Source organism: Elgaria multicarinata, chromosome 2 (genome assembly GCF_023053635.1).
Source record: "Elgaria multicarinata webbii isolate HBS135686 ecotype San Diego chromosome 2, rElgMul1.1.pri, whole genome shotgun sequence".
NCBI classification, from domain to species: domain Eukaryota; kingdom Metazoa; phylum Chordata; class Lepidosauria; order Squamata; family Anguidae; genus Elgaria; species Elgaria multicarinata.
Window position 1 is genome coordinate 130,314,435 of NC_086172.1, and position 26,628 is coordinate 130,341,062.

At 44.2% G+C, this 26,628-nt stretch overlaps 1 protein-coding gene across 2 annotated transcripts in view; it reads left to right on the forward strand.

Moving 5' to 3' along the window:
• Positions 1 to 3,289: 3,289 nt before the first annotated feature.
• RPAP1 (RNA polymerase II associated protein 1) overlaps positions 3,290 to 26,628 on the forward strand; it is a 50,477-nt gene continuing 27,138 nt past the window's right edge. The window contains exons 1-11 of one of the 2 annotated variants that reach the window (XM_063117690.1): positions 3,290 to 3,349; positions 4,701 to 4,941; positions 6,268 to 6,413; positions 7,096 to 7,188; positions 10,622 to 10,802; positions 12,631 to 12,798; positions 13,677 to 13,919; positions 22,039 to 22,154; positions 22,390 to 22,488; positions 23,224 to 23,325; positions 25,626 to 25,793. In XM_063117690.1, the coding sequence (XP_062973760.1) occupies positions 4,749 to 4,941; positions 6,268 to 6,413; positions 7,096 to 7,188; positions 10,622 to 10,802; positions 12,631 to 12,798; positions 13,677 to 13,919; positions 22,039 to 22,154; positions 22,390 to 22,488; positions 23,224 to 23,325; positions 25,626 to 25,793 (1,509 nt within the window). In that variant the 5' untranslated portion in view covers positions 3,290 to 3,349; positions 4,701 to 4,748. Of the gene's footprint in view, positions 3,350 to 4,682; positions 4,942 to 6,267; positions 6,414 to 7,095; positions 7,189 to 10,621; positions 10,803 to 12,630; positions 12,799 to 13,676; positions 13,920 to 22,038; positions 22,155 to 22,389; positions 22,489 to 23,223; positions 23,326 to 25,625; positions 25,794 to 26,628 lie in introns of those variants that run through there. The other variant, XM_063117691.1, reaches the window with a different exon arrangement.

Genomic DNA, 26,628 nt, shown 5'->3' on the forward strand with positions numbered 1-26,628 from the left:
AGCTAAAATGATTAAGGGGTTGGAGCATCTCCCCTATGAGGGAAGGTCACAACAGCTGGGATTGTTTAGCTTGGAAAAAAGGAGGCTAAGGGGAGACATGGCAGAGGTGTACAAAATGATACATGGTGTGGAGAATGTGGATTTTCTCTCCCTCTCTCAAAATACTAGAACAAACCCGGGGTCATCCCATAAAGCTGACTGGTTGGAGATTCAGGACAAATAAAAGGAAATACTTCTTCACACAGTGGATAGTTAAATTATGGGATTCACTACCACAAGACGTAGTGATGGCCACCAACTTGGATGGCTTTAAAAGGGGGTTGGATAAATTCCTGGATTAGAAGGCTATCAATGGCTACTAGCCCTAATGGTTGTGTGCTGCTTCCAGTATCTGAGGCAGTAAGTCTGTGTGTACCAGTTGCTGAGGAACATGGGTTGGAGGGTGCTATTTCACCATGTCCTTCTTTGTTGATCCCTGGTCGTTGGCTGGTTGGCCACTGTGTGAACAGAGTGCTGGACTAGATGGACCCTTGGTCTGATCCAGCATGGCACTACTTATGTTCTTAAGGTTTGTGCCCTGTTGCTTCTTTTGAAAAGGTAAGTACTGAAAACAAGTCAAAAGGACATAGGAAGCTGCCTTGTATCAGGGCAGACTATTTGTCCACCTTGCTGAGTATTGTCTACTCTGACAGTGGCAGCTAGGGCAGCACTCCAGAGTCTTAGGCGAAGTTTTTCCCATTGGATCCTTTTTTCACAGATTGAACTAGAAAATAAGACCTGAGCTAGAAAGTACACATACTCCTGTCATTCCTGCTACCTATTATTTGGGGCTGGATTGCATTGGTTATTGGAAAGCTTAAACATATAATAAAGAAATAATAAAATAAAAATAAATATGCCCTTGCTCAATCATAGCTACCCTAACATTCTGGATTTCTTAATTGTTTTCTATAATCACTATTCCACAAGGGTATTCCACAATATTATTCCACAAGGGTGGACCCAAAACCTCAAAATGGGTTGAGCCAGGAGAAGTGGTTTGTGGAAAAGCGGTCACTCTACAGCTATTTTTATTGTCAAATGTCAATCATAGCTGTGATTGGCTAATCACACTGAGAAGTGGTGGCAGGCTCATTGCTCTCAAAGTGATTGGACAGAATGGTGCCTGAACATTTTGTCCCATATCTCTGGCTCTACAAGAGCAATAGACTTGCTCTTTTTTCTTGGAAAGCTGGGAATCTGGGTTAGCTAGTGGGCTCCCTGAGATGCTAGGCTCTGGGATGCAGCTCCCTTAGCCCAATGGTTAATCCGGCCAAAGAGGCAGCTGCCTCAGGCAGCTGATTTTGGGGGATTATTATTATTATTATTATTATTATTATTATTATTATTATTATTATTATTATTATTAATAATAATAATAATAATTTATATAGCACCATCAGTGTACATGGTGCTGTACAGAGTAAAACAATAAAATAGCAAAACCCTGCCGCATAGGCTTACATTCTAATAAAATCATAATAAAACAATAAGGGAAGAGAATGCACCAAACAGGCACCGGGAAGAGTAAAACTAACAGTATAAAAGTAAGGTCAAAATCAAGTTCTAAAAGCTTTAGAAAAAAGAAAATGGCAGTTCTTGAATATATTATTGCATTTTTACTTTTAGGAAGGTAATACAGTGCTTGTAAGATCCCCCTCAGAAGCCAAAACAACATGGCTAGCTTAGGGTACTATGCATTCTGAGTTGGGGGAGAGGCAGAGAGGGGGGCACTGTTTACTGCTCTGCTTCAGGTAACAAAATGTCCTGGACTGGTTCTGATTGAGAGCCAATATAGCGTAGCGGTTAGTGAGCCTGATTAGGACCGGAGAAAGGAGGCTCAAATCCCCTCAGCTATGAAATTCATGGATGACCTCAAGTTGCTTAGTCTCTTTCACCTTACCCTAGGCTGTTGCAATGGTGGAAAAGTGTGTGGGGTGGGGAAGAACTATGCATATTGCCTTGAGCTCCTTTTAAGGGAGGGACAAAAATGTAATAAATAGATTTGCCCACCAGATAAAAATATCAATTATGGACAATTTGAACTTTCTTGACTGTTGAACTGGCTCAATCTGAAACAGAAAATAATAATCCATCCTCCATTCCAGTTGTCTTCGCTCTCTCTCTTCCCCCTTTCACACAGGGCTCCTGCAGTTTTACAGCAAAACTCACAAGCCAGTGGGGGACCATTTCCATCTCCCAGAACATTCTGTAGCGGATTTTAAAATTGTAATATAGGCCAGCAAAAATGTTTTAAGGGAGATTCTAAATTCGAATTAATTAGCAAATTTGAATCTGGTCTCAGCAAATCCTGGAGATTTCTAGCTACCTACAAGAAATAATAGGAGTCCCTGTTCAGGGTTTTGTTTATATGATGCTCTTGCTATGCCTATTTATTCTCAGCAGCTATTAAATAGGCGTGGGTCACGCATCTGTTGTTTGAATTGTACATATTTTATTGGATGTACTCAATTTAGCTTCACATAGTACTGTAACACACCTATAGCTTTCTCACGCATTCCCGACTTCTGTAAAAACAAACATATTTTTCATCTTTATGATTACTATGCAGGGTGTATACGTCGATGCTGCTTCAGGGATCTATTAAAGTGCGCTCTAGCTTAGCCTTTAAGATAACGTAAGACCCTGTTGTTCTTGTGCCATGAATTTACTGCACGACAGACCGGTATTCAACCGGCACAGCTGTACTTGGCACAGAGATGCAGCGACAGGAAGCACTTTATTTCCCCACGTCTGCCTCATCCATAGGAATTGAAACGCAGGGAGTCACGCCAGAAGTAAAATATAATAAAAGAGGCATGTATCGAAATGGCACGAGTTCGGGGCGGATATGACTTTATATCAAGTACAAGTGGAAATCTACACCAGATCCAGCTAGGGGAAAGAGCTTGCCTAAAGCCAAGCCTTACACATATCTACCCAGAAGTAAACCGCACTGTGTTCAATGGGGTTTATGCCCAGGTAAGTGGGTACAGGATTGCAACTTGCAATCCTACGCACGGGAGTAAGCGTCACCGCGAGCATGCACCCTATCAAGAGGTAGCTGCGCTAGATCAGTACTTCTCGAACGGCCCCGCAGCCCCCACCAGCCGCCGTTGGGGCTTCCTTTTGTAACTAGCCGCTCCGCTTTGACTGCGAATCCAAAATGGCCGCGGAGGTGGAGCCAGCCTTCGAGAAACCTCCCTATCCTGGCTGCAGCGGAAGGAAAGACATGTGCGTCAAGCGCCGTTGGACCGATCAGCAAAGCTGTTGCTGTTTAAGGATGGTACCAGCAGCACACGCAGCACAGGTCAGTTGGCACCAGCAAGGACAGCTCCTGCTTGTCCCCCAGGGTGGTCTGCCTCCGCAGCAACAAGGGGGTTGTCTCGGGCTAGGCAGCATTAGGAGTGCCCCCGTCTCCTGAGAGAGGGGGGAGTACTAATTAGAAAAGAAGTGTCTCTGAGCATGTGTAGAGAGCATCCACACCGCCACCACAAACGAGTCCTCCCGCAACTCTCGGACTTGCGAGCATGTCCCTTGAAATGCCCTTTTAAAAAGAAGAAGGAATTAACCACTGTATGGCTGTTTGTATTATTTGCAAGCCTGCTGCTTTCTTGATTCGGAATGGAAATGTGAGGGTTGGGGAGTGGGGACGACCACGCACAGCCTTTATATTCTAGATTCGCCTCTCTGGATTGTTCTGGAGAAGTGTAATACAGTTGCTCGCTGGAGTTTTTTGAAAGGACATTGTCTACAAAACAGGTTGTATTCTTTCTGTAGGGCCCCCTAAAGGCGACCTGGGTCCCGTGAATTGGTCTTAGCGCCTTCGTGCTAGTGGAAGAAATGATACCTGAGGATGCAAGCCTATGCAAGTTCAGACAGAAAAATGTCTTACAATTCCTTTCATTCCTCAGCCAGACATGATGTCTGAGGAGTGCTAGGAGTTGTAGGAATTCCCCCCCCCCATTTAAACATCCATAGGATTGCACCCTGTGTTGCGAAAAAAAAAAAGGAAAAAAAGGGGGGGCAAAACTAATTGTAAAAAAGGCGAAACAATACAGCATTGTATGTGTGTGTGTGTTTTAAAAAAAGTTAGGAAGCATAAGAATAGCCAGGAAAGGGACAGCATAAGACTTCATTGAGGATAATAGAATCGTAGAATCAAAAAACAGTAAAGTTGGAAGGGGCCTACAAGGCCATCAAGTCCAACCTCCTGCTCAATGCAGGAATCCACCCTAAAGCATCCCTGACAGATGGTTGTCCAGCTGCCTCTTGAACGCCTCTAGTGTGGGAGAGCCCACAACCTCCCTAGGTAACTGGTTCCATTGTCGTACTGCTCTAACAGTCAGGAAGTTTTTCCTGATGTCCAGCCGGAATCTGGCTTCCTGTAACTTGAGCCCGTTATTCCGTGTCCTGCACTCTGGGAGGATCGAGGAGAGATCCTGGCCCTCCTCTGTGTGTCAACCTTTCAAGTATTTGAAGAGTGCTATCATGTCTCCCCTCAATCTTCTCTTCTCCAGGCTAAACATGCCCAGTTGTTTCAGTCTCTCTTCATAGGACCAGACCCCTGATCATACTGGTCGCCCTCCTCTGAACACGCAGTCCTCTTCCCAAATGAGGGCCTTTTCATTCATTTCCTTTAGTTTTGCTACCTACTTCAGGTGAGCCATAGACTCTCTGAAGGAAGGCAGTGAGAGTGAAGGTGAAAGATGTTGCCGAGGCCGAAGCCTGGGGAATCGGAGGCAGATCTGTTGAGATTCCAGAATCAGTTCCTGGCCGCAAGAAGTTCCCCAGCGGTGAAGATTGTAAAGAAAGCGGATAAGAGGAGAGGAGATGTGGGGAGTGAAGATGATGATGAAAGACCCTCATTGCAGCACAGCAGGGATGTGGTGACATTGGATGGTACGTTTATTTCAGTTATCCTGTTTTATATGGATGATTTAGTATGTTCTCAATGCAACAACTTCCCTACCTGAGTTGCTGTATTCTGTTCCCTACCTGACTCTAGCCCTGCCAACACTTGATGTGACGCTTTGCCATCATGCCATTTAGTCTAGTCCATACCTGTTGGTGCTGCCCCGAAAGAAGCCATGCTAGACCCCACCCATATTGTGTGACACAACAGTGGTGTGAAAAGAAGGGAGAAATGAATTCTCAGGATGCTGAACTTTTTATTTGTAGGTTGTAAAGCCTGATGTGTTTCGGCCTGTCCCTTTTCAAGGCTTTCTTTGGGGGGCTGTGAACATTTATTACACCCCCCTGAAGAAGGCCTTGAAAAGGTACAGGCCGAAACGCGTCGGGCTTTACAACCTACAAATAAAAAGTTCAGCATCCTGAGAATTCGTTTCTCCCTTCTTTTCACTTCATCGGATGCTTTTCTCCCCTTGCTTTTGCTTTTGACAACGGTGGTGTGACCACTGGGCTGTCATTGGGCCATCTGAGTGGGTTTAAGCTTTCTTCTTCCCGAGGGGAAATATCTTAGTCCTGTTCTCACCTATATACCTACACTTCGAGTGAGTGTACAGGATAAGCAGGATTGTGTCCGCTGCCCCTGTTCGAACCTTTGCATATCTAGTGGAAAGTGAGAATGTAGACAGGGTTCCTGATCACAGATATAATTATACACACCTAGAGCCTTTTCTTGCCTTCAGCTGCATGTGTGGGGATCCATACTGGAGCAATTCAGGTGCAATTCCGCCTCCCCTCAACACACTCAGTAACTCTGGATTTTGAAGAGCAGAACTGTTGATAGATAGAAACCTGATGCTTCTTATGTCCCACAACATTTTGGCAAATAGTTCTTCTATTCTAGGTGGCATAGGCTTTGCTATAAAGTCACATGGGCTGAGAGAGCAAACAAGAAGTCTATTTCTCAATAATTTTGTGCACTTCACATCAAGATGGGAGTGGAGCTGCTTTAGGCTTGCATTGAAGGTTGGAGTTCTGCTCGTGCAACGGGACTTCTTCGTCCTCCCCACCGGAGCCCCTTGCGCAATGGCCCCCACCTGGTGTGGAGGATCCCTCAACCCCCGGAGTAGATTTGAGGCACGCAGGGGTGGTGGTGGTGCAGGCGGAAGGGGAAATCTGTTCTGCCTGTGGTTTCCCTTCCACTGGTGGAGTGACACCATTGGATCCAACCCAAAGTGTCGTCTCTATTCCCTTGGAAGAGGAAAGCACCTGAGGGTTGCTAATGCTCTGCATTTTTTCTCTCTTGCTTTGTTTTCTTAGGCTTTCCTGATGTGCTCCCACCTCTCACACCAGCTCCTCCAAAGAAATCCAGATTCAAAAGTGCCCGTGTCCATTTTGAGGAGGATCCAGGGGAGCAGTTGGATCATGGTGATCGACACATCACAGCGGTCTTCAGCAAAATCATTGTACGTCCTGTTTGTAGAAACTATTTTATCAGTGATCACACATCCTGTGGCAGTGACTAAAGCTGAGGCTGTATATAAACACACAAAATCAAATGATCTCCCAGAATAACCCAATTATTTCAAATGATGCAATTTGCATTTGTTACGTAAATTTGCAATTGTTTACTGATTATGTTTAGTGTATGTTTCTGCTAAACATGGAGTGTAAGAAGTCACCCCTTCTGACCACTGAATTTATAGGAAGCTGCTTCGTTCTGTGTCAGTGACTGGATTATCAGGCCTAGTGTTGTCAGTGATGTTTGACTGGCAACGGGACTTTGATGTCTCATCTTCATCCTGCTGCCGGAGATCTTTTTTAGTTGGAGATGCTGGGAATGGATCCTGGGACCCTTTGTCCTCACATGCGATGTTTGGTGTCACCCTCTATGTTTGTTGGGTTTTCTGCACAAAGCATGGGACTATCCTTGCCCAGTGACTATGAATTAGTGTAAAGCGGCTGGGGTGGGGGCCGAGGTGGGGTAGGAGGTGGAGGGAAACTTGTAGAAGAGCTGTCATTTCATGATGGAGGAAAGATTTGGACTTGGGTCACCAGAGTCCAAACTCTTTTTGGTGGCCCTTGGTAGCTTGTAATGCTCTATTGAAACAAATGCTCAAGTAGCATTGTCCCTCTTATCTGTGACAGGAACATGACACAAGCTCTGCCAGCGTGAGTGCTCCAATGTTCACCGGAGATGCATTTCCCAGAGTTTTTCACAGATCCGAAATAAAAACGGAGGTAAGAAAAGCAGCTTCTTATTGGCCAGCCTTCTCACTGCCTTCCGGTTTTGTTTTAGTTTATCGTTTGAGTTCTGTATTCTGTGCTGGACTTTAATGTACTCTGCTACTGTTGGATTTTAGTTCTTTGCGAGCCGCTCTGAGAACTGTCTCTGAACAGTGGCTGGTAAAAGTTCCAAACAAATAAAATGCCAGAGGAAAGTGTTGGGGCCTCTGATACATTTGCAGAAACAGTTTAGAAAATGGTGTGATGAGCGAAGTAAAAATGTACATTTGTTGAATTTTCTATTGTGGGTGATATGTTTGCCCGGCAGGTGGAGCAGTGCTGGGCTTTGATTGGGGTCTGGGAGGCAGGAGCTGTCTTGGTGGTGATATGTCTGGATTGGGTTGAGGCTCTGAAATTTCACTGAGTGCCTGGAGTTCAAGGAGTAGCCCTGAATGAAGTTGTGGTGGCCTCATTCAATGGGCCTGGGCAGGGGCAAGTGTGGGGAGAGGCATAGGAGGTGACAACTGCTGTCAGGAGGTGAAAACACTGAGAGCCGGATAACCATTTGGCCAAGTTCTCCCATCGAGGTTGCAATCACAGAAACCCGTGTTTCCCAGAAGGAAAATGGTGAGACTAAAAGAAAAGTAATGTGCACAGGCACATCAGTGTAAGGTGGGGTGTGTATATGTGCCTGAGCTCCGAAACCAATCTTTTGAACTAAGTCACTTTGCTTTGCAGCATGTCAACATCCCAGTTTAAAAAAGCCAATTAATTGAAAGCCTTAAGAGATAAAATACAAATCAGGAGGGGCAAGGACCCTGCTGGTACCAAGAGAACTGTCCACGGGCATATAGAAGCCCATAGGCACCAAATTGGAGATGCCAGAAGTAGAGAATGATACATTTGTGTAGTGAATCAACTAAGGGGGTAATCCTGTCAGTTGTGTCCTTGAGAATCCAACTCAATCATTGCTTCCGCCATGCCTCTCACTTTGTATTTTGGCCATATGGGCTTTTTTGCCCATCTAGCAAAAACCATATGGGCTTTTTTGCCCATCGACAGGCCGGAGCATCCGAAGAGCTTGTTAAAGGGAAGGCTGTTCTAGTACCTTGAAGGGTTTCCTACTATAAGCATGGTACTAGTTTGGTTTGTCTTATTTTAAATGTTGGTGACTGTGTCCGTCTTGATTTATTTTATGAGGCAGGCAGGAGACAAGGGTCAGGATCCAGAGGTCCTCTTCCATTTGTACAAACAGGCCTTTTGCAGGCTGGACCAGCTGTTTGGGCTCTTGCTAAAGGATACTCTTCTGTTTGTGGAAGCCTATTTCGCACAGCTAGTTATGCGCATGTCGCTTGTGCAACCTTGGATGTAGCCTTTCCCTCATGGCTGCATGAATCCCTAGCATGAAGGTGAATTTGGTTTACGCTGTCTTTCCGAGGCTTCCTTACTAATAGTCAATAAGTCTGTGACAGGGCCTGAGTGTAAACAGCGTGGAAATTTTAAAAGGCATTGGTTAAGCTTCATTAATCCAATTTATTACTGTGAAATTCATGCCCTATTACTGTCCCAAAATCTTCAGAAATGGCCTTTCCGAGACAGTGATGTCTATTTATCCTTGGAAATGCAAAGCATTCAGATAAGCAGACTCTTGGATTAATCACGGAGAGTGAGTTCTTCTGGGCACTGGAGTGGAACAAACTCTCCTGAATTTACCTATAACCAGATGCACGCATCTCCATCTTGGAAAGAAGCGTATACATTTTCTCCTACCTTCCATTTTAGCATATAACAGTACTTCTGTTATAAGTGGGAAAGTATGAGAAATAGTTCTAACTGTTATTCCTGTTGGATAAGCCAGGGCTTGGTGTTCAGAACATTTCTGTGGGCTTGGTCTTTACAGCACCTTGAAGACTAATTTTAATTTATTTGGGATTTTGGTTACAATTACTGGTTTGTGTACTAAAGTGTCAGCCACTTAGAGCAAAGCAATGGCTAAAAGGTCTGTTCATGTGAATACACGACATAGATATAGTTCACGAATACTGTTACGGATACCCGGTCATCTTTACAAATACAGGAACTGGGGGAAAGCTGCTCTATCCTGAATACGCTTACTTGGGTGCAAGCCTCACTGAGCATCGAGGAGTTTACTTCCAAGTAAACATTATTATTATTATTATTATTATTTATTTATATAGCACCATCAATGTACATGGTGCTGTACAGAGTAAAACAGTAAATAGCAAGACTCTGCCGCATAGGCTTACAATCTAATAAAATCATAGTAAAACAATAAGGAGGGGAAGAGAATGCCAACAGGTACAGGGAAGGTAAGCAGGCACAGGGTAGGGAAAAACTAACAGTAGAAAGTAACAGTAGAAGTCTGCACAACATCAAGTTTTAAAAGCTTTAGGAAAAAGAAAAGTTTTTAGTTGAGCTTTAAAAGCTGTGGTTGAACTTGTAGTTCTCAAATGTTCAGGAAGAGCGTTCCAGGCGTAAGGGGCAGCAGACGAAAATGGACGAAGCCGAGCAAGGGAAGTAGAGGCCCTTGGGCAGGCGAGAAACATGGCATCAGAGGAGCGAAGAGCACGAGCGGGGCAATAGTGTGAGATGAGAGAGGAGAGATAGGAAGGAGCTAGACCGTGAAAAGCTTTGAAGGTTAACAGGAGAAGTTTATAATGGATTCTGAAGTGAATTGGAAGCCAATGAAGAGATTTCAGAAGCGGAGTAACATGGTCGGAGCGGCGTGCTAAGAAGATGATCTTTGCGGCAGAGTGGTGAACAGAAACCAACGGGCTGATGTGAGAAGAAGGAAGGCCAGAGAGAAGAAGGTTGCAGTAGTCCAACCGTGAAATAACCAGTGCATGAACAAGCGTCTTGGCAGAAGAGACAGACAAAAATGATCGAATCCTGGCAATATTATACAGGAAAAATCGACATGCATAAGATTGTACTGTTAATCACCATATACAAATACATGTTGACCATAGAATAAATATCTGGATAGCACTATTGATGCAATTGGATCAAGTGGCAGAAATGTTGATAGAACTATTTTAGATTAATACAAGAGTGGCCTGCAATAAAGTGTTGCAGTGTGGAGTACTTCTGCCCAGGGTGCCAGCTAGCTTTGTCGTCTTTCAGGATTTTCTGTTTCGTTGACCCAAGAAGTGCTCAGCATTCCATGGCCATTGAGCATGCTCAGTCGTCTTTGGGCTGTTTTGGGTCTTTCCCCCTACCCCACTTAAGTTTTTATATTTCAGTAAACCTTTTGGGTTCCCAAGCACCTGATACCTCCCCCCCGCCCCCCCCCACCCTTATGCGTGGATTGTGCTGTTTTGGCTACATAAGGATCAGCACTTGCGGAATAGGTGCTCTTTTAGTATATAATAGGTTAAGAACTTGGAAAGATCAAGGAGTGTTCACTTGCCCTGTTGTTTTCCTTCAGGCAAAATTAGCTCCTGAAAAGAGAAGCATCTTTGCCCAGAAGATCGCTGCTAAGCGAGCAGCTGAATTGACTCAGACATCTGCTGATGCTGAAGATGAGCAGACAAACGCAAGAGGAGCAGTTCCAGATGCTGCCCTGCCTCCTGTACCCTTGGAGGCACAGTTCCGTATTGAAGAGGAAGGTGAATGCTGAAATCTCTGGAGCAGTGTAGGAGGCTGGTGGCTCCGATGTCACTGGGGCAGTGAGTCCGCTCCAGGTTTCAGTCAGACCAGTAAGAATTCTAAAGGAGGTTCACCCCTTAGATAGCTCCCTTAGAGCTCTGGCTGAAACCTGGAGTGGATTCACCACCCCACTGACATTGAAACCACCAGCTTCCACTGCCCTAGGGCAAGGGTTCTCGAATACCCGCGGGGCTTTGGAACCCTTGGAAATGTTTGTTAGACGTGAAGGCAGGGAATTAAATAGCTCTTAATAAGCAGTAGGTTGTCCTAGGGTCTCTGAGCAATGAGACTGCAAATATACAAAGAACACTCACTGAACTCAGTGGTACGGCATATATATAAGCGTAGGATTGTAAACCAAACCAAGGAAAGACATGATCTTACATGGATTGGCAGTGGGTCAAGCTGTCACCTTTTATCATGCACCAAGCTGCTAGTTCTGGTAACTGTAGGAGGCCTGCTTCATGCCTTGGGAACCACTGGCATGGAGCGTTGCAGTCCACCATTCTCCCGGCTCCCCTGCCTGTGACACCCATCTCCCATTTTGTCCAGCTGAATTCCTCTTTCAGAAGTTGTCTTTGACTTGGACAGTGACAAAGGCAGCTAGGAGTATTTAAATTTAAACTCAAATTTAAGTGTCAGTTCCAAAAAGAAGTTGTATGACTGGAAGAGAGAGAGAGAGAGAGAAAGAGGACACACTGGGTTAGCTGTGCGCTGTCCCCTTAAACACTGCACAGCCTTCGACCTTTCTCCTTCTCTTCGGCGAAGAGAACCCCTGCTGCATTCCATCTGCGGACTGGGCCAAAGAGTACATGAGCATGGCGAAAGGGATGGTGGCTGTGGTCAAAATGTGATTCTTAACTATTGTAAGTCTACTCAGAAGTAAGCAGGACAAATTTTCACATATTTGCTTCAGAGTAAATACAGGACTGAATCACTCAGCAGCACTTTCCAATAGTATCCCAGATACCAAGCCTCTATATGTCTACTCAGCCATAAACATGAACAGCATTTTTACTCACAAGTAAGTAGGGTGAGCCTTTAAAGGGCAAGTCTCTGAAGTATGCAGGACTGAATCATTCGGCAGTTTCCTCCCCAGGCTCCATCCACTTTTCCCAGCAGGGAAAAACTCCTCTCTGATCAGCAGCTGATAGGAGATAAGATAAGAGTTATTCCTTGCTGAGATCCCTATTAATAAACCAGATGTTACCAATACTTTTTAATTTTATTTATACCCACTCTTTCTACCAGGGAAATGGCACTCAAGGTGGCTTGAGCACCATTTCCACTTGTGTGGAGCCTGAATAGTCAATTGTTCAACAGATAATGCAAGCATTTTCCCTTGTGGCCCAATGATACGTCTGATTTCATATTATTATTACTGCAAAAATACTCTGCTTGCTGTTTATTGGCTATAAGTTATAGGGAAGAAATGTAGCTGTTTACTAAATGTAGCACAAAATGTAGCATCCTTAGATTTTCTTGATTTTAGATCTTGTTCTTTAGCTCCTGAAGCAAATGCTCTGTATGCAATTCTGCCAGCCCTGTGGCACAACTTTCTCATATAGGTAACACAACAATTTGTGGGGAAATGGAGATAGGTTTAGCTGGATGCTGCTTTGCATATTACTAAGTCAGTGTTTGAGACAAATGAGTCTCCACATACTGTATGAATCTCCAAACATGGGATGAGTCTTCATGTACTGTGGAGTATGTTTTCCATTTAGATTTATGTTTGTTTTCCATTTAGAGTTGTATATTATATATAATATTGTTCTTGGTTTCTAGATAAGCTTGTAAACAGTCAGCACACTCGTATCGTCACTGGTGAGGGCCTTGGAAGTCTGGCTGGCAAACAAGAAGCCCGGAACATCCACAAGGAGAATGTGGAGAGGCTGCAATCCATGACCAAAGAACAGATCTTGGAGGAGCAGAATCGGTTGCGGGCTCAGCTAGGTACAAACAACCGCTTGCTGATTTCCCCTAACCGAATGCCTATGTTGGTAAACTGCAAATCAAATCTCTGTACTTTATTCTTTTCTTTTTCTTTTTCTTTTTTGAAAGCCCTCTATTTTTAAGGATTGGGGCAGTTCCCAGCCATTTTAAAAGCACAAACCTAACATAACCTCTTCACAAGAGAACAGTGCCTGAAGCACATCTCACAGTGCGATTTCAAAGACACCAAATCATTTCCAGGTTTGAACATTTCCTGTTGGAATGTTTCGTTGATGCAGCTGACTTCATGACAGACACGTCAACTGCAAAGCTGCTTTGACAGCCTGAGAGCTCGTGGATTTTCCAAAGTTAGCTGCTTGTGTTATTGGGGGGGGGGGGGGCAGAACGCTCCTCAGACATGAATGTATTCCTGTGTCCTTAATTTGCAACTAGAAAACCAGCCTCTGTGCACAACCTGTGGCCACATGTGGCCTTGGGCCATTGTCTGCAGCCCCTGAAGCTGGTAGGGCCACAACCACTTTACCTGTGCAGGAAAAGTCCTGAACCTTGGCTTCCAAGATCACTGATTTCCTGCTGTTGGTAGTGACAGAGAAACAGCAATCTCTGTGGCAATTGCTGAGGGGTGGGAGAGGCTTGTATCTCCAGCCCTATTGATCTGTAGATTGCAGTGGACAAGGAGGAGAAGGTTGTGTATATGTATGAATATGTGCACATGCAGCCCCTGGACCTTCAGCTAGCGCTCTTGGGGCCAAAAAGATTGTATACCCCTTTGGACCTTTTTCAGAAATGTAGTCATCAGTCCATTTAACTTAAAAAGCAAACATAAGTCAAAGAGGACTGCTAATGCTATTGGTGTTCCGTTATGCTTTCATTGTCAGATCCCAGTTTACTTGCTTTCTTAAAGTCACGACGTGGTGGTACTAGTACAACTAGGGAAGGAGAGGAAAAAGTGGAACAGGAGAGTCCAAGGAAGCTTATGCCTCCAGAAGCATGTCCTGTGCCCCAGCATGAGGCAGAAGAGACACTGAAAGCTGCTTTTGTACATGAGCCCAATGTAGAAGAGGAGCCAGGCATGGAGCATTCTGGAAGGACTGAAGCCTGCACAAGAATGGATGACACAGGTAATAAAATGTATAGAGCCACTGATGCGATGGATCTCAGTACTAAAGCAAAGCTGCTACGCTTCTGAATCATGGTCACGCAGAGTTTTGCAGGGTTGTTGTTTTTAGAGACCAGGAATTCTCAAGTCAAATGTGTAGTCTAAATGGGAGACTTGCAACTTTTTGTTGTGAGCACCAAAGCACATTGGGGCTGTTTTTCATCATTTGGCCCACAGGGAGGAAAGACTGTTTTAACCTCCAAGTCTTGATAATAGTTTTTATATACTGCTCTTTGCTGCTGTTGCATTACTCTCTAGCAGGGAGAGGCAGAGAGGAAAGGAGGTAGCAATCACAGCTGCAGCTGCTGATGGAGTAACTTTGAATGGCACCTTCACTTCTTGGCGGGCTGCATGTCCCTGGGGAACAATCAATGTGTTTGGGTTTTTCCTGCTGATCCATTCATAACGCTACCTGTTCTGTGCCAGATGGAAACCTTATCTGCTTCCTGTGAATAGGTGCACATTTGGGATACTTCCCCCCCCCCCACACCCTCTTTTGATACTTAATGACCCATTTTCTGCTTCCACTCTTAGAGGCCATAGTGGAAGGCTCATCCAGAAATGCATTTATTTATCTACAACATTTTTATACCGCCCGTCAATGGTGTTCTCTGAGCGTTTATAAAAGCTAATAATCAAAATGCAAACATTAAAATTGCTAGAGGTTGAATAGTCCTTAGTTTCATACAGTGAAGCCTTCAAGCAAAGTTACGTGGCTGTCAGAGTTGGACACATTGTGTCTGAGTGAAGCCGTGGCTGCTGGCACCCCTTTAACTCACTGAGTGGGGGTTGTCCGTGGCATTGCCAGGGAGTGGGGTGGAGGTTGTTCCACAGCAATGAGGAGAAGCCTGCCACATAACTGTCACCGCCCCCACCCACCCCACTTTCCCTGGCTGCAAACTGCAAACTGCATTGCAAAGCTATGCATGGTTAGGGAAGTCTGCCACCTAGTGACTGAAGATGATACTGCACATCCCTAGGATCTCCTTAGTTTGCATGCCAAGTTTTGGGTGGCCAGGTTTCACGGTCTTGGTGGTATGATCCTGACAAACAGACCCACGTCTCCTATTATTATTATTATTATTATTATTATTATTATTATTATTAACATCAAAATAAATATTTCAACCATCATAAAATCATCAGCATAAAACCAGCACAGAAGCGGAATAAAATAATTGAAAAAGCTAGACTAAAATTGGCATAGGGGAAATAATGTCAAGAACTAAAAATGCATTAGAGATATGGAACTTAAAACCCCTAGCAAATTAAAAGGTTTTCACTGGTTGTCCAAAACACCACTGTGTAGGCACCAGGCAAAACTCTCTGGGGAGGGTATGCCACCACTGAAAAGGCCCTCTCCCTAGTCATTGTGTGCTTCATCTCATTTGGTGGGGACCTCTGGAGAAGGACTTCTGGTGAAAATCTTAAGGACTGGGCAGGTATGTATGTATGGGAGTAGATCCGAATCCTAAGCTATTCAGGGCTTCAAAGCACTTTGAATTCAGCCTGGAAATCACTGGTTTCTAGAAATCCATTTTATTGCACGTTGTTTCTGTGCCCAGCTTTATCTCTGATTTCCAGAAGCATTGTGTTGAAATACAGAGCTGTAAGATTAGATGGCGAGGCAGAGGCTTGTCAGGAAGGTTCAGACTCTTTCCCTACATTTAAATAGAAAGGGAACTGGTCTTGTGAGACAGGACATGCAGTTGCCCTATCAGAACAAGCTGTAGGGGGTGGGGTGGGGTGGGGGTGGGGTGAGGAGGTTGACATGGGCTGGCTGCTAGTCATAAAGCCGCCGTAAAGTAGCTGCTTGTGCCTTAGAGGACCTGGTTGAAGATAAGCTGGAACATGTTTCAGTAAGAAGATGGAATGGCATTTGGAGCGTCTGGCATATTTGGGTCTCCACTATGGCTCCTGTGTTTGTGCAGGATTTGCTAAGGCCGGTGAGGAATTGCCTCGGTGTCTGGGCAAGAGGTTGGCTGCAAAAGTGTGGTGCTCCTCCCAGCCAAGTCATGGCTGTGAACACAAGACCTTTTGGGGTGAGCTCTGGAGTTGCTTAAGGTTTTAGCTGGAGCATTTCCAAGACTGACAAAGCCTGTGGGATTTCAGGGCCTTGTGTTCCGATTATATTTTCCTCAGTGTGGATCATCTAGGCTTAGAAGGCACATGGCTTGCGAAATCCATTGATTGGCAGGCTACAGGGGCTCCTGCTGCCCATCTCTTCCAGACTGTATAAAGGGAGTTAATAAAAGAGAGATGTATATTGTTGGGGAGGGGCTTCCCTAATCTGGTGCCCCCCAGAAGTGCTAGACTACAGCTCCCAGAATCTCCCAGCCAGCAGAGCTCCCAGAATCCCCCAGTCCCAACATATTTGGAAGGCTGTTGCAGGATGTTTAATGTTGAAATGCCCAGAAATTTTGTTAGAGTCCAGTCTGTAAGTCCAACAGATCTGGAAGGCTGTATTAGAAAGTACACTGGTTGAGATGCCCAGAAACTTTGTCGGAGTCCAGCCTTTAAGAGTGGCCCAGGAATGTCCCTTTTGATCTTGTGTTCTGCTGCTGCTGTGGCTTAGATTGCTGCAAGACCTTGTAGGATCAATATCCCTTGTGTTCTTCCTTTCACTGCAGGTCAGTTTCTCTTTCCTGTACTTAAGAAACTTGCTGGTGTGCCCAGATTGAGTTTCTTGCAAGCAGCTCTTCTTGCTGAAGGACAGGCAGAAGCAGCACTCATTGTCTCACTCATCCTCCGACAACGAGGATAGCAGTGAACATGAAGAGATGTTTGCTTGCCACAAGTCAACATGGTGTCCTTTTGGAAAAGAAACATAGCCTGTTTTGTTTATACAGCACCACACCATGTATATGGTGCTTTGCAGAACATCCTAAGCCCCATGAGATGGGCCTCTGCCTTAGGGAGCTCACATTTAAATGTTGGCAGTCACAGACTCCAACAGAGGGAGGGAAGGGGGAGAGAGCGAAAACAGGGCAGGAGGGGCTGAATGTGAGCCGATGGACTTGGGGCTCTGTTTCTGTTGTGGACAAAGACCGAAAAGGTCAAGCCAAAGTGTTTGTGGTCTTTGATGTGGTCACCTTGATTAAAAGCTTTGGTCAATTCTTGGGTCCCATTCTTGAGTCCCTTGCCTCAGCATTATATCATGATAAAGCACAAGTTTGTTTTCCCCTTAAGACAGGTGTGAGCCACATCCTTGCCTCCACCAACGAATTCAGTGGCTCTGGGGCAGGAGGGGGGAAAAACATTCAGTACGGCACCGAAATTTGGTGGCACAGTGACAAAAAAGGGCTGCTCAATTTTTGGCAGCAATCTGCTGGTTTTTTTTTTTTTTTTTTTTTTTGTCACTACCTGGCAAATTCAGCAATGACAGCAGAGACCACACCAAAGGGTGTGTTTGTGCGTGTGGGGGTCCTTGTTGCCCACCCTTTCCTTAAGCAGACAAGCAAGTAATGACAACCAAGCTGAGCAAAGCCCCACTAGCAGTCTCCAGGAACATAATCTATCTCCTGGTTTTCCTTTCTTCCATATATTCCAAAAACGAGGGTTTTAAGATACTTGGCAGGCCCTTGTATGGGGCCTGTAGGCTGTGTCTGGCTCAGTGGGTCGCAGGTTGTGCAGGCCCGGTGCGCTTAGTTCCCATTTTCCTGCTCATTGTTGCTTACCTTTCCACCCTCCCACTTCCCTCCTTGTTCCGTTACTGTTTCCTTCTCTGATCCTTTGTTCTGCTGTACTCTCCGGGTCTCACGGCTGCATTGAGCCTGCCTAATGAGATCTCTGAATCGCTTTTTGGATTTGAAGTGGTGTGGTTTGGTGAGATAAGGGTGATGTTTACTGTTTTCTTGTTGAGAGAGCAGCTATAATGCGCAAGAGGAGAGCAGGTGGATTAGTGCTTCCAGGAGAGTGTGTCTTCCCGCTTTCCCCCGCCCTGCCCTTTTCTTGTTTCTCCAACATTTCCTACCTCAGGTTTAATAGTGAGCAATCCAGTGCTGGAATAATAATGTGCAAGCTACTTTTAAGGGAAATGTTGATGTTCTTTCTGCACCCAGAGGAAACTGCCCTTCCGGCTAAACAGTCTTTAGAACCGGGGCAAGCAGCAGACCATAGCAAAGGTTTGATGAGGAGGCGTCCTGGGAGAGAAGAGGCGCGATGGGGAAAACAGACCTTGGGTCTCGGGGAAAGGGAGGTGCATTGAACCAAGAGGGGGGCTTCCGTCGGGCGACTTACTATGTCACTGAGAAGAGAGGAGCAATTATAAAAATCAGTGGAGCTTTTCAAGCCGCCTGAGGTTATGCATGCAGCACATTGTGCCCAGCAGGGGATGTAATATTAATTTTGCATTAGCACTTTGCATTTGGAAAGCTGCCACTGTTGATGCTAAGGAGTAAGTTCCTCATGAATAAGTGAACAGCGGCCACAATTCCAGAGGGAAGAAAGCAGTTTGCTGTTGTAATAGGAAAGGAGCAGTTCGTTCAAACAGAGGAACTTGTTTTTAACAAGATGGAAGGCTTTGTCTTCTATTTCTCAAGATCTCGCATCCACCGTCACGGGTGGAACCAGCCCATGAGTTGTGCCTCCTGCAGCTGGTGTGTTTCATGCCGTCTTGGTGGAGGAAATGAGTCCATTTGCTGAGTCAGGACAGAACTGGAGCAGATGTGGTGGACTTGGCTTGGTGGGCCAGGTTGATCACACAGACAAGCTGCAGGAAATGGCACCATAGGCTGGCTGTATGTTGCGTGCCTCAGCCTGAAAAACAAAACATAAGCTGGGAAAGATTCAGTGCATATTCACCATCCGCACCGCCAGCTTGTGTTTGTATAAAGGGCTTCTCAGCAATTGAACAATCTGCTGATAATCCTAGAATATGTATCAGGCTCCCCCCCCCCTACCCCCGGTTGACAAGATTGCAATGCTTGTGTCTGATGGTGCACATTACTAGTCTGACTCAGAACATGGTTTAATCAGACTTCTCCATTTATTGATTAATGGGGGGGAATAAACAAATACTGGATGAATTACAGATACCCAAAGAGTGCAGTTTTTGTCTGATTTCTGCTTCTTCCTCCTTCACACCCACCATTCCTTGAAAGCTAGAGACAGAGAATGCTCTATTCTACAGGCCGTGCAAGGTCAATCCTGATGGCAGATTCACACAGCCACATTTTTGGCTTCTCTTCAATCCATGCTGATCTCTTCAGCCTGGATTGAATATGGTTGTGATGAAGTGGCTGGTTTTACCATGTTTTATATAATAATAATAATGATGATGATGATGATGATGATGTATTTAAAATTTGTATGGTACTTTTAAGTGTTCCACATGCATTATCTTTGGGGTCTCCAACAGGGTGCCTGTGCACACCAGTGTGATCATGGACTTCTCTATTGGTGCCCATCATGCTCCCTACACCTCCTGATTTTTTTTATTGTATGCCGAGTGTTTTTAAAAATTAACTGGGAGGTTGGCATGCTGCAAGCCAAAGCACTGTCCTTCAGCTCTCTTCAACCCCGGTGCCCTTCATATGTTTTGGACTTCAGCTCCCATCAGCCCCAGGCGGTATGACCAACAGTCAGGAATTCTGGGTCTTATAATCTAAAACACCTGGAAGGCTGCTTTAGGAACTTGGATTGCTCATAAAGTTAAACGGTTTTAAAGCTGAGGCAGCATTCCCTAGTGATGACTTCTAATTTTTCTCAATGTTCTTCAACATCTATATAAAGCCACTGGGAGTGGTCGTTAGGGGATTTGGAGCCAAGGGCCATCAGTATGCTGATGACACACAGCTCTATCTCCCTGTGACATATGAATCAAGTGAGTCTGTGCAAGTCCTGGATCACTGCCTAGACACAGTAATTAGTTGGATCAGGGCCAATAAAGTAGATGAATCCTGGCAAATCGAAAGCCCTTTGGGTGAGTGGTTCCAGAGTCTGGGAGATAGGCGTATTGCCTGTTCTGGATGGGGTTGCATTCCTTCTGAAATATCAAGTTTGTTGTCTGTGGGTACTCTTAGATCCATCTGTGTAGCTGGAGGCCCAAGTGGCCACAACAGGTCAAAGTGCCTTTCACCAGCTTTGGCTGTTTCACCAGCTACGGCCTCTCCTGGACAGGGATAGCTTGGCCACAGTGGTACAGGCGCTAGTAACCTCAAGACTGGATCACTGCAGTGCACCCTATGTGGGGCTGCCTATGTGGGAACTGCCCCTTTTCAGCATGCAGCTGCTTTGCTGAGGTGCACTGTAGCTGCCTGGTTGTTACTGGGCCAGGTTAAAGGTTTTGGTACTAGTGTATAAAGCCCTAAACAACTTTGGATCAGGATACCTGAGAAAGTGTGTTCTTCCTTACCAACCTGCCCAGTCACTGAGGTCATCAGTGGGTATATTAGGGGAGATGCATGCAAAATTGCATATTTTATGGGGAAGGGCATTTTAAAAAATGGGTATTTAATGGGAGAAATGTATACAATTTAAATACAAGTCTTCGTACATATTTTTTTTAAAAAAATCTGTAATTGGGATGGCATTCACTTATGACTTAACACATGTGAAATTAACACAGCCTGATCACCCACCCCTATTTTCAACTAAAATAAATCTCAAAGTGACTTCCCAAAATTGCTATTTTAAAACCACTCAGAAATACACTATTAAAGGCAGTGAAAACACAATAACATGTAAATAGTATATATGTACTCACTAAATCACCTGGCCAGAACCTGTTCTACTAATTGATAAAGGGTATCCAACTTTTCTGGGTGGAGTTCATTCTTCCCTCCCATAGAAATTTATAACATGCTGTCAGTCCAAATCTTTTTCCATTGTACCAGAGACAGTATACAGCTTGATCACCAAGCTTTTGCTAAGAGGACCAACATACAACTCACCACTGATCTCTCTAGAGATCTGACTAAATCAACATTCTATCACCACTAAATCTCTATTTATTTATTTATTTTAAATAAACAACAAGGGATCTGATCTTTAATATTACTCAGGAGTATAGGTTTTGGGATTGGGCTCATAGCCTGTAATTGCTCTGATGCTGTTTATTATCTGCTTCCAATACTCCTTAACAAGATTACAATGCCACCATAAGTGGTCAAAGGTTTGTCTATCATTTCACATCCAGCACCTTGTCTATTACTGCTGGAAACATCCTAGAGATTTTGGCCGGTGTATAATAATAATAATAATAATAATAATAATAGATAGTGTGTGTGTGTGTGTGTGTGTGTGTATACATTTTTGGTAGAAGTCCCAACTATTACATTCCTAAATATTTTAGATCAGACATAATTCCATTGTTCCTCTGACTTTATGTTTTATATTGTACTTTTATAGTGTTTTTACTGTTTGTTTTATATTTTGAATTGTATTTGATGGTTTTAACTTTTGAGAACTGCCCAGAGAGCTTTGGCTATTGGGCGGTATAGAAATGCAATAAATAAATAAATTTTGGAAAAAGGGAAGGCTCAGATAAAAGGCATGTCTGCTGGTTGAGATATGAAAAACTAACTCCCTGGGAAATATAATCTTTGATTTTTGTTTCAACCCCTCACAAACCACACAGAGTAGTCTCCCAGTTCTCTTGCTGTCTTCACCTCAAAGGTACCAAGCTTGCTTTTCGACATTCTTACTTTGCTAGATTATCTGTTCTTTTCTCCTTGGTATCTTCTATTTTCAGATCTTTCCCCCCTACCATTATTGTTGAAGTGCAGTTTAAATCATTAATCTCATTTCATTTTCTGCTCTTGATTTCTAATCTCATTGTATTCACTCCACATCCAAGTTGGTATTTAGCTCATCTTTATTTTATCTGTGAATTTCATTAATGGCGCCATCCACTTTCTTCCTCTAGATCGTTATGGAAGATTAAATTGTCAGCAGACATTTGATGTTTATGTATTGATGATGAGTCAAATTTGGTGGGAGGAGGGCTCTCTCCCCTTGTGTCCTCATGAAAGCAGTATTTGAAGCACTTTTCAAAGCCAGAAATGCTGGCAAACAAAAGTGATGAGCGTTCTTCTTTTGTGCCCAAGAAAAATAACGGTTGTCTTTGCCTTTCCAAAAAGATAGTGACCTTCCTGTGAAGCCTCAGAAAGAATGGCTCCACATGAACAATGTAGAGTTTGAGAAACTGGAGTGGATGAAGGACCTGCCCCAGCCTCGACAGAGGAAAACCAAAAAGGTTGGGAGTATTAAATGTAATTTCTTCTTTCTTGCTTTCAGATTATCTTATCGTAGCACATGTGATCAGCAGCTAATTTCAAGAACTGACTTGGGTAATAGGATTAAACGACCCAATTCCTACCAGATTTGAGCAGCCAAGCTTTTAAATGTCTGAATGACATAGTAGGCAATAAAGATAATCTTCTTCTTCTTCTTCTTCCTCTTCCTCTTCCTCTTCCTCTTCCCCACAACAGGGGATGCAAGCACGCTTCAGTCTGAAGGGAGAACTTATTCCCCCGGATAAAGACTTCCCTACACATCTGGGCCTACATCATCATGGAGACGAAGCAGAAGTAAGGGGGAAATAGCCTTGAATATCAGAGCATATCTGCAGTCTCATTGCACGTTTGACTGTCAGTATTCTGTCAGTTCTTACTCGATCTGGGCTAGATGGGCAAAGGCTGAACATGAGTGATTCTCAGTTGGAGACAAGCCAAATACTTTGGTGCTGTTAAAATATAAGGAAGAAGCAGAGCAAAATAACTGCTTTGAAAGAAAATTATTAATATAAGGAAGATTTAGTTTTCCATTGTGGGATTTCCTCCCCTGCTTTCCTCTAGTGGGGCAGCAGGAACCACCTGAATTAGGTCCAGAATGTTGGGTGGTAAAGTGTAACTTCCTAAATGAATATTTCTCCTGGAGGGTCTTTAGAGTTTTGCTATAAAAGAAAGGAATCTCTCACCATAACCTCTGTCGGATTCGGTAGAGACCCTGAGATATTTTTTCCAGTCTTCTCTGGAGTGCATAGCTTGTGTTATGAATTTGCCTCCTCTGAAACTATTGCTCTGTAGTCAACGTTTTTGCCGGCATCTTGTTGGGCCCTGCTCTCTGCATGTATCCATCCTGTGATCTGGGCTGTGTGGGGAGACTGGGAAGCAGATGGTCCTGTTGACCTTTTGCTCCTCATAAATCTTATTCAGACAAAGGGATGATGCCTCTTCAGTAGCTCAGAAATGTAATATGATTATAACATTTATGTAGTCGTTTGTACCATAATTACCCTGGTTGGATATTTATTTTTATAACAGAGGGCTGGCTACTCACTCCAAGAGCTCTTTCACTTGTCTCGCAGCCAGGTCATTCAGCAAAGGACTCTGGCTTTACAGGTATTGGGCCGCATCGTCCGGAAGGTGAGTTAACCTTCGTATGGAATTCTGATCTTCTTCTGCTCTCATTTGGCTGTTGTGTTGGGGGTAATTGAAGTGCCAAGATGGGGTCAGGGTGGCCAAGTATATCCTGACCTAGGGATGTCAGAGGAATCCAACTTGGGAAGGGGGTTTAGTTAGCTGAGCTTTCAGCAGCTCAGACCCCTGGACTTCAGCACGCTTCCCTGTGAGCTGGCGCGACTCAATCTGCATCGAGTCGTGTTTTTCAGTGGGGTTTTTTCTCTCGTCAATACAAAATTGCACAAATTGTGGCTGGAATTTCCTTGATTTGTGCAAATTACAACTGGAATTTTCGCAAATTAAGCAAACTATGGCCAGTGTTTGCACAAATTGCAGCTGCAATTTGAGCAACTCACTGTTGACCGGGGGGGGGGGGGGGAATCCCACAAAAAGTTCCCGGATTTCAGGAAAGGCCTGAGGATCCATTGGGCCCAAAAAGGGACAGATTATGAAAGGACTAATAGCCCTATCCTGACCCTATAGAAGCAACGTACCCATTGCCAAATCACCAGTGTGCTCTTTGATTTCTGATTTGGCACATCATGTAATTGGACCTGGGTAATCCTTTAAACTAAGACATTTTGGGCCTTATTTGATTGCATGCACAACTGCCCACAGAGTTTGATCTAAAGTCATCTTTTTCACAAAGTTAAAGAATGACATGCATCACAAAGAGCCCCATCCTGTGACAGTTCTCAGATGGACCATTAGTTGAAAACACAGTTTTAAAGTTCCTGCCTCATGAATCAATAATCAAACACTGTTTGGGCTTGTCCATGGATCTGTCCATTGCATTTGGTCATTCTGTCCAGCCCCTGAGCTGCTTGGAAAAAAGGTCATTGAAACAACTGAAACCTTATTTGTTGTCTTTTGATTCTGTTGTCGTGTTACCAGCTAACCTCAGAGGTTCAGGCTGCAATTCTGTGAAAGTCTACCTGGGAGCGAGATCCATTGAAACCCAGTGGGGATTATTTCTGAATACATATGCGTAGGAATGAGTTGTCAGTTTAGGAAACTAAGAGACAAGTAATTTAATTTACTCACTATTGCCAAAGCTATTAATGATGCAACTGGAGAAATAAAATCAGTAGCATTTATTAGTTGTGTGATTTAAGTAAGATGTTGACTATGATTAAATTGACAAATTATATTTAGGGATGGCCAGAGTAGGACATCAAAGACTCAATTCTATGTCTGCTTAGGCAGAAAAAAAGCCCTGCAACTCCCAGCATTTTCCAGCCAGCACTGGGGAATGCTGGGAGTTCTATATCTTTTTTTTTTGTATAGTATTGTACTCTAATAAAGCAAAGAGAAAAGATTATGAAACCTGGCTGAAACTGAGCAGATTATATATTCTTACAAGTCAGAAACCACAAACTGTGACTGGTTTAATGCTCATTGGTAGACTTTTATTATTTGTAGCATGGATAGGGCCTTGTCCTTGATTCCGTATGGCTCCAAATGCCTTTAAAATACAAAGCAAAGCCAGTGACAGGTCAGTCTACTTCCCCACCTCTTGCTGCAGTATTTCTGAAGAGGTTGTGAGTATTTCTGAAGCATGGTGTGAAAACAAACGAGGGAAGAACATTCCCCCAGGGGTGAGAGGTGCAATTGTCATGGCGAGCATAGCAGTCTCATTTGTGGACCCTTGGGGAGAATGACAATTTCCTTATCAACATATGCATTTTATAGAAGACTAGAACATAAAAGATAGACGTGTTTCAAAAAGGAACGTAAAAGCCTGACTAGTGATATGAAATCAGAAGTAGCAGGGGCTTTAGGTGACCTCTGCATGTGTACATTCAGTTTCATCTTAACATATAGGCTTTTCTGCTGTTACTTCTGGGAGCTGCTGCACTTCCCACATCACAAATCATGTCAGACGTCCAAGGTCCTTTCAAAAGAGCCCACGCTATGACTGCTTCCCATGCCAGTGGTGTTCCGGGTCCTGGAAAGACTCCCAAAATTGCCAAACAGCACAGGAAGGAGTTTAGCTATAGTGCAGCCTTCCTCCAACCGGGTGCCCTCCAGATGTTCTGAACTACACCTCCCAGCATTCCTGACCATTGGCCATACAGTCTGGGGCTTCTGGGAACTGAAGTCCAAAACATCTGGATGGTACCAAGCTGGGCAAGTCTGCTGTAGTGGCTCTGCTGCTGCTATAAGTAATGTTACAAAGAGCCCTTAGGAAACACTGGTGGTTTCCCTCTGAGGTAACCGTCCGCTTTTTTTTTTTATACCTGACTTTGTGGTGTGTGTTTCAGGCCAAGGCTGGAGAGTTTGCCTCAATGCTGAAGGGAAGTGTCCTGCGTGTGCTGCTTGATGCTGGCTTCCTCTTCTTGCTCCGTTTCTCCTTGGATGACCCGGTGGATAATGTCATTGCAGCCACCGTCCACGCCCTCCATGCACTGCTGGTCTCTCCAGATGATGAGGTTTCTATCAGTAGAACATGTGAATCCACTTAAAACATTTAGATTGTCGGAATCTATAGGAATAGATCCCTGATTTCCTCATTCCAAGATGGATCTGTCCTGAGGGCCAGAACGGACATTAATTTAATTGTATGTCTAACCCACAGCTGGGCAAGTTGTGGCCCTCTAGACGTTTTGGACTGGAGCTCTCAGCATCGCTCACCATCAGCTATGTTGGCTATGGCTGATAATAGTTATGGGCCAAAATATCTGGAGAGCCACAAGTTGCCCACCCTTGGACTAGCAGATATTTATTTATTTGTTGCATTTATATCCCCTGCCTCTTTTCCCTCCAAGGAACCCAAGGTGACGTACATAATCCTCCTCTTCTCCATTTTATCCTCCTCCTCTCCATTTTATCAATGGAACAACAACCCTGTTAGGTAGGTTGGGCCGAGAGTCAGTGACTGGCCCAAAGTCACCCAGTGAGCAAGTCAGGATTAGAACCCAGATCTCCTGACTCCCTGTCCAACACTCTAGTTACTAAACTTACACTGGTGTATGTCTTTTCTTTTTATTTGTACTATGTGTCTTCTTTTATTTCTAGAATAGACACAGGGGGCTGATCTGGATTGGTGCCCTTGCATCTACACTAGAGTAAAAATGGTGGGGAGAGTCATAGCTGCTGTAGTCCCTTTTAACCAATTGACAAATGTTAGGTACTATGCCTGTCACCTGCTGGTAATTACTTTGGAAATATACAGAGCACATAGTAGATTTTAAATAGTCCCTTTAAAGGGATGGTTATAGTTCTTATATTGTGAAAATGGTATTAATCGGAAAAGATCTGATGAAA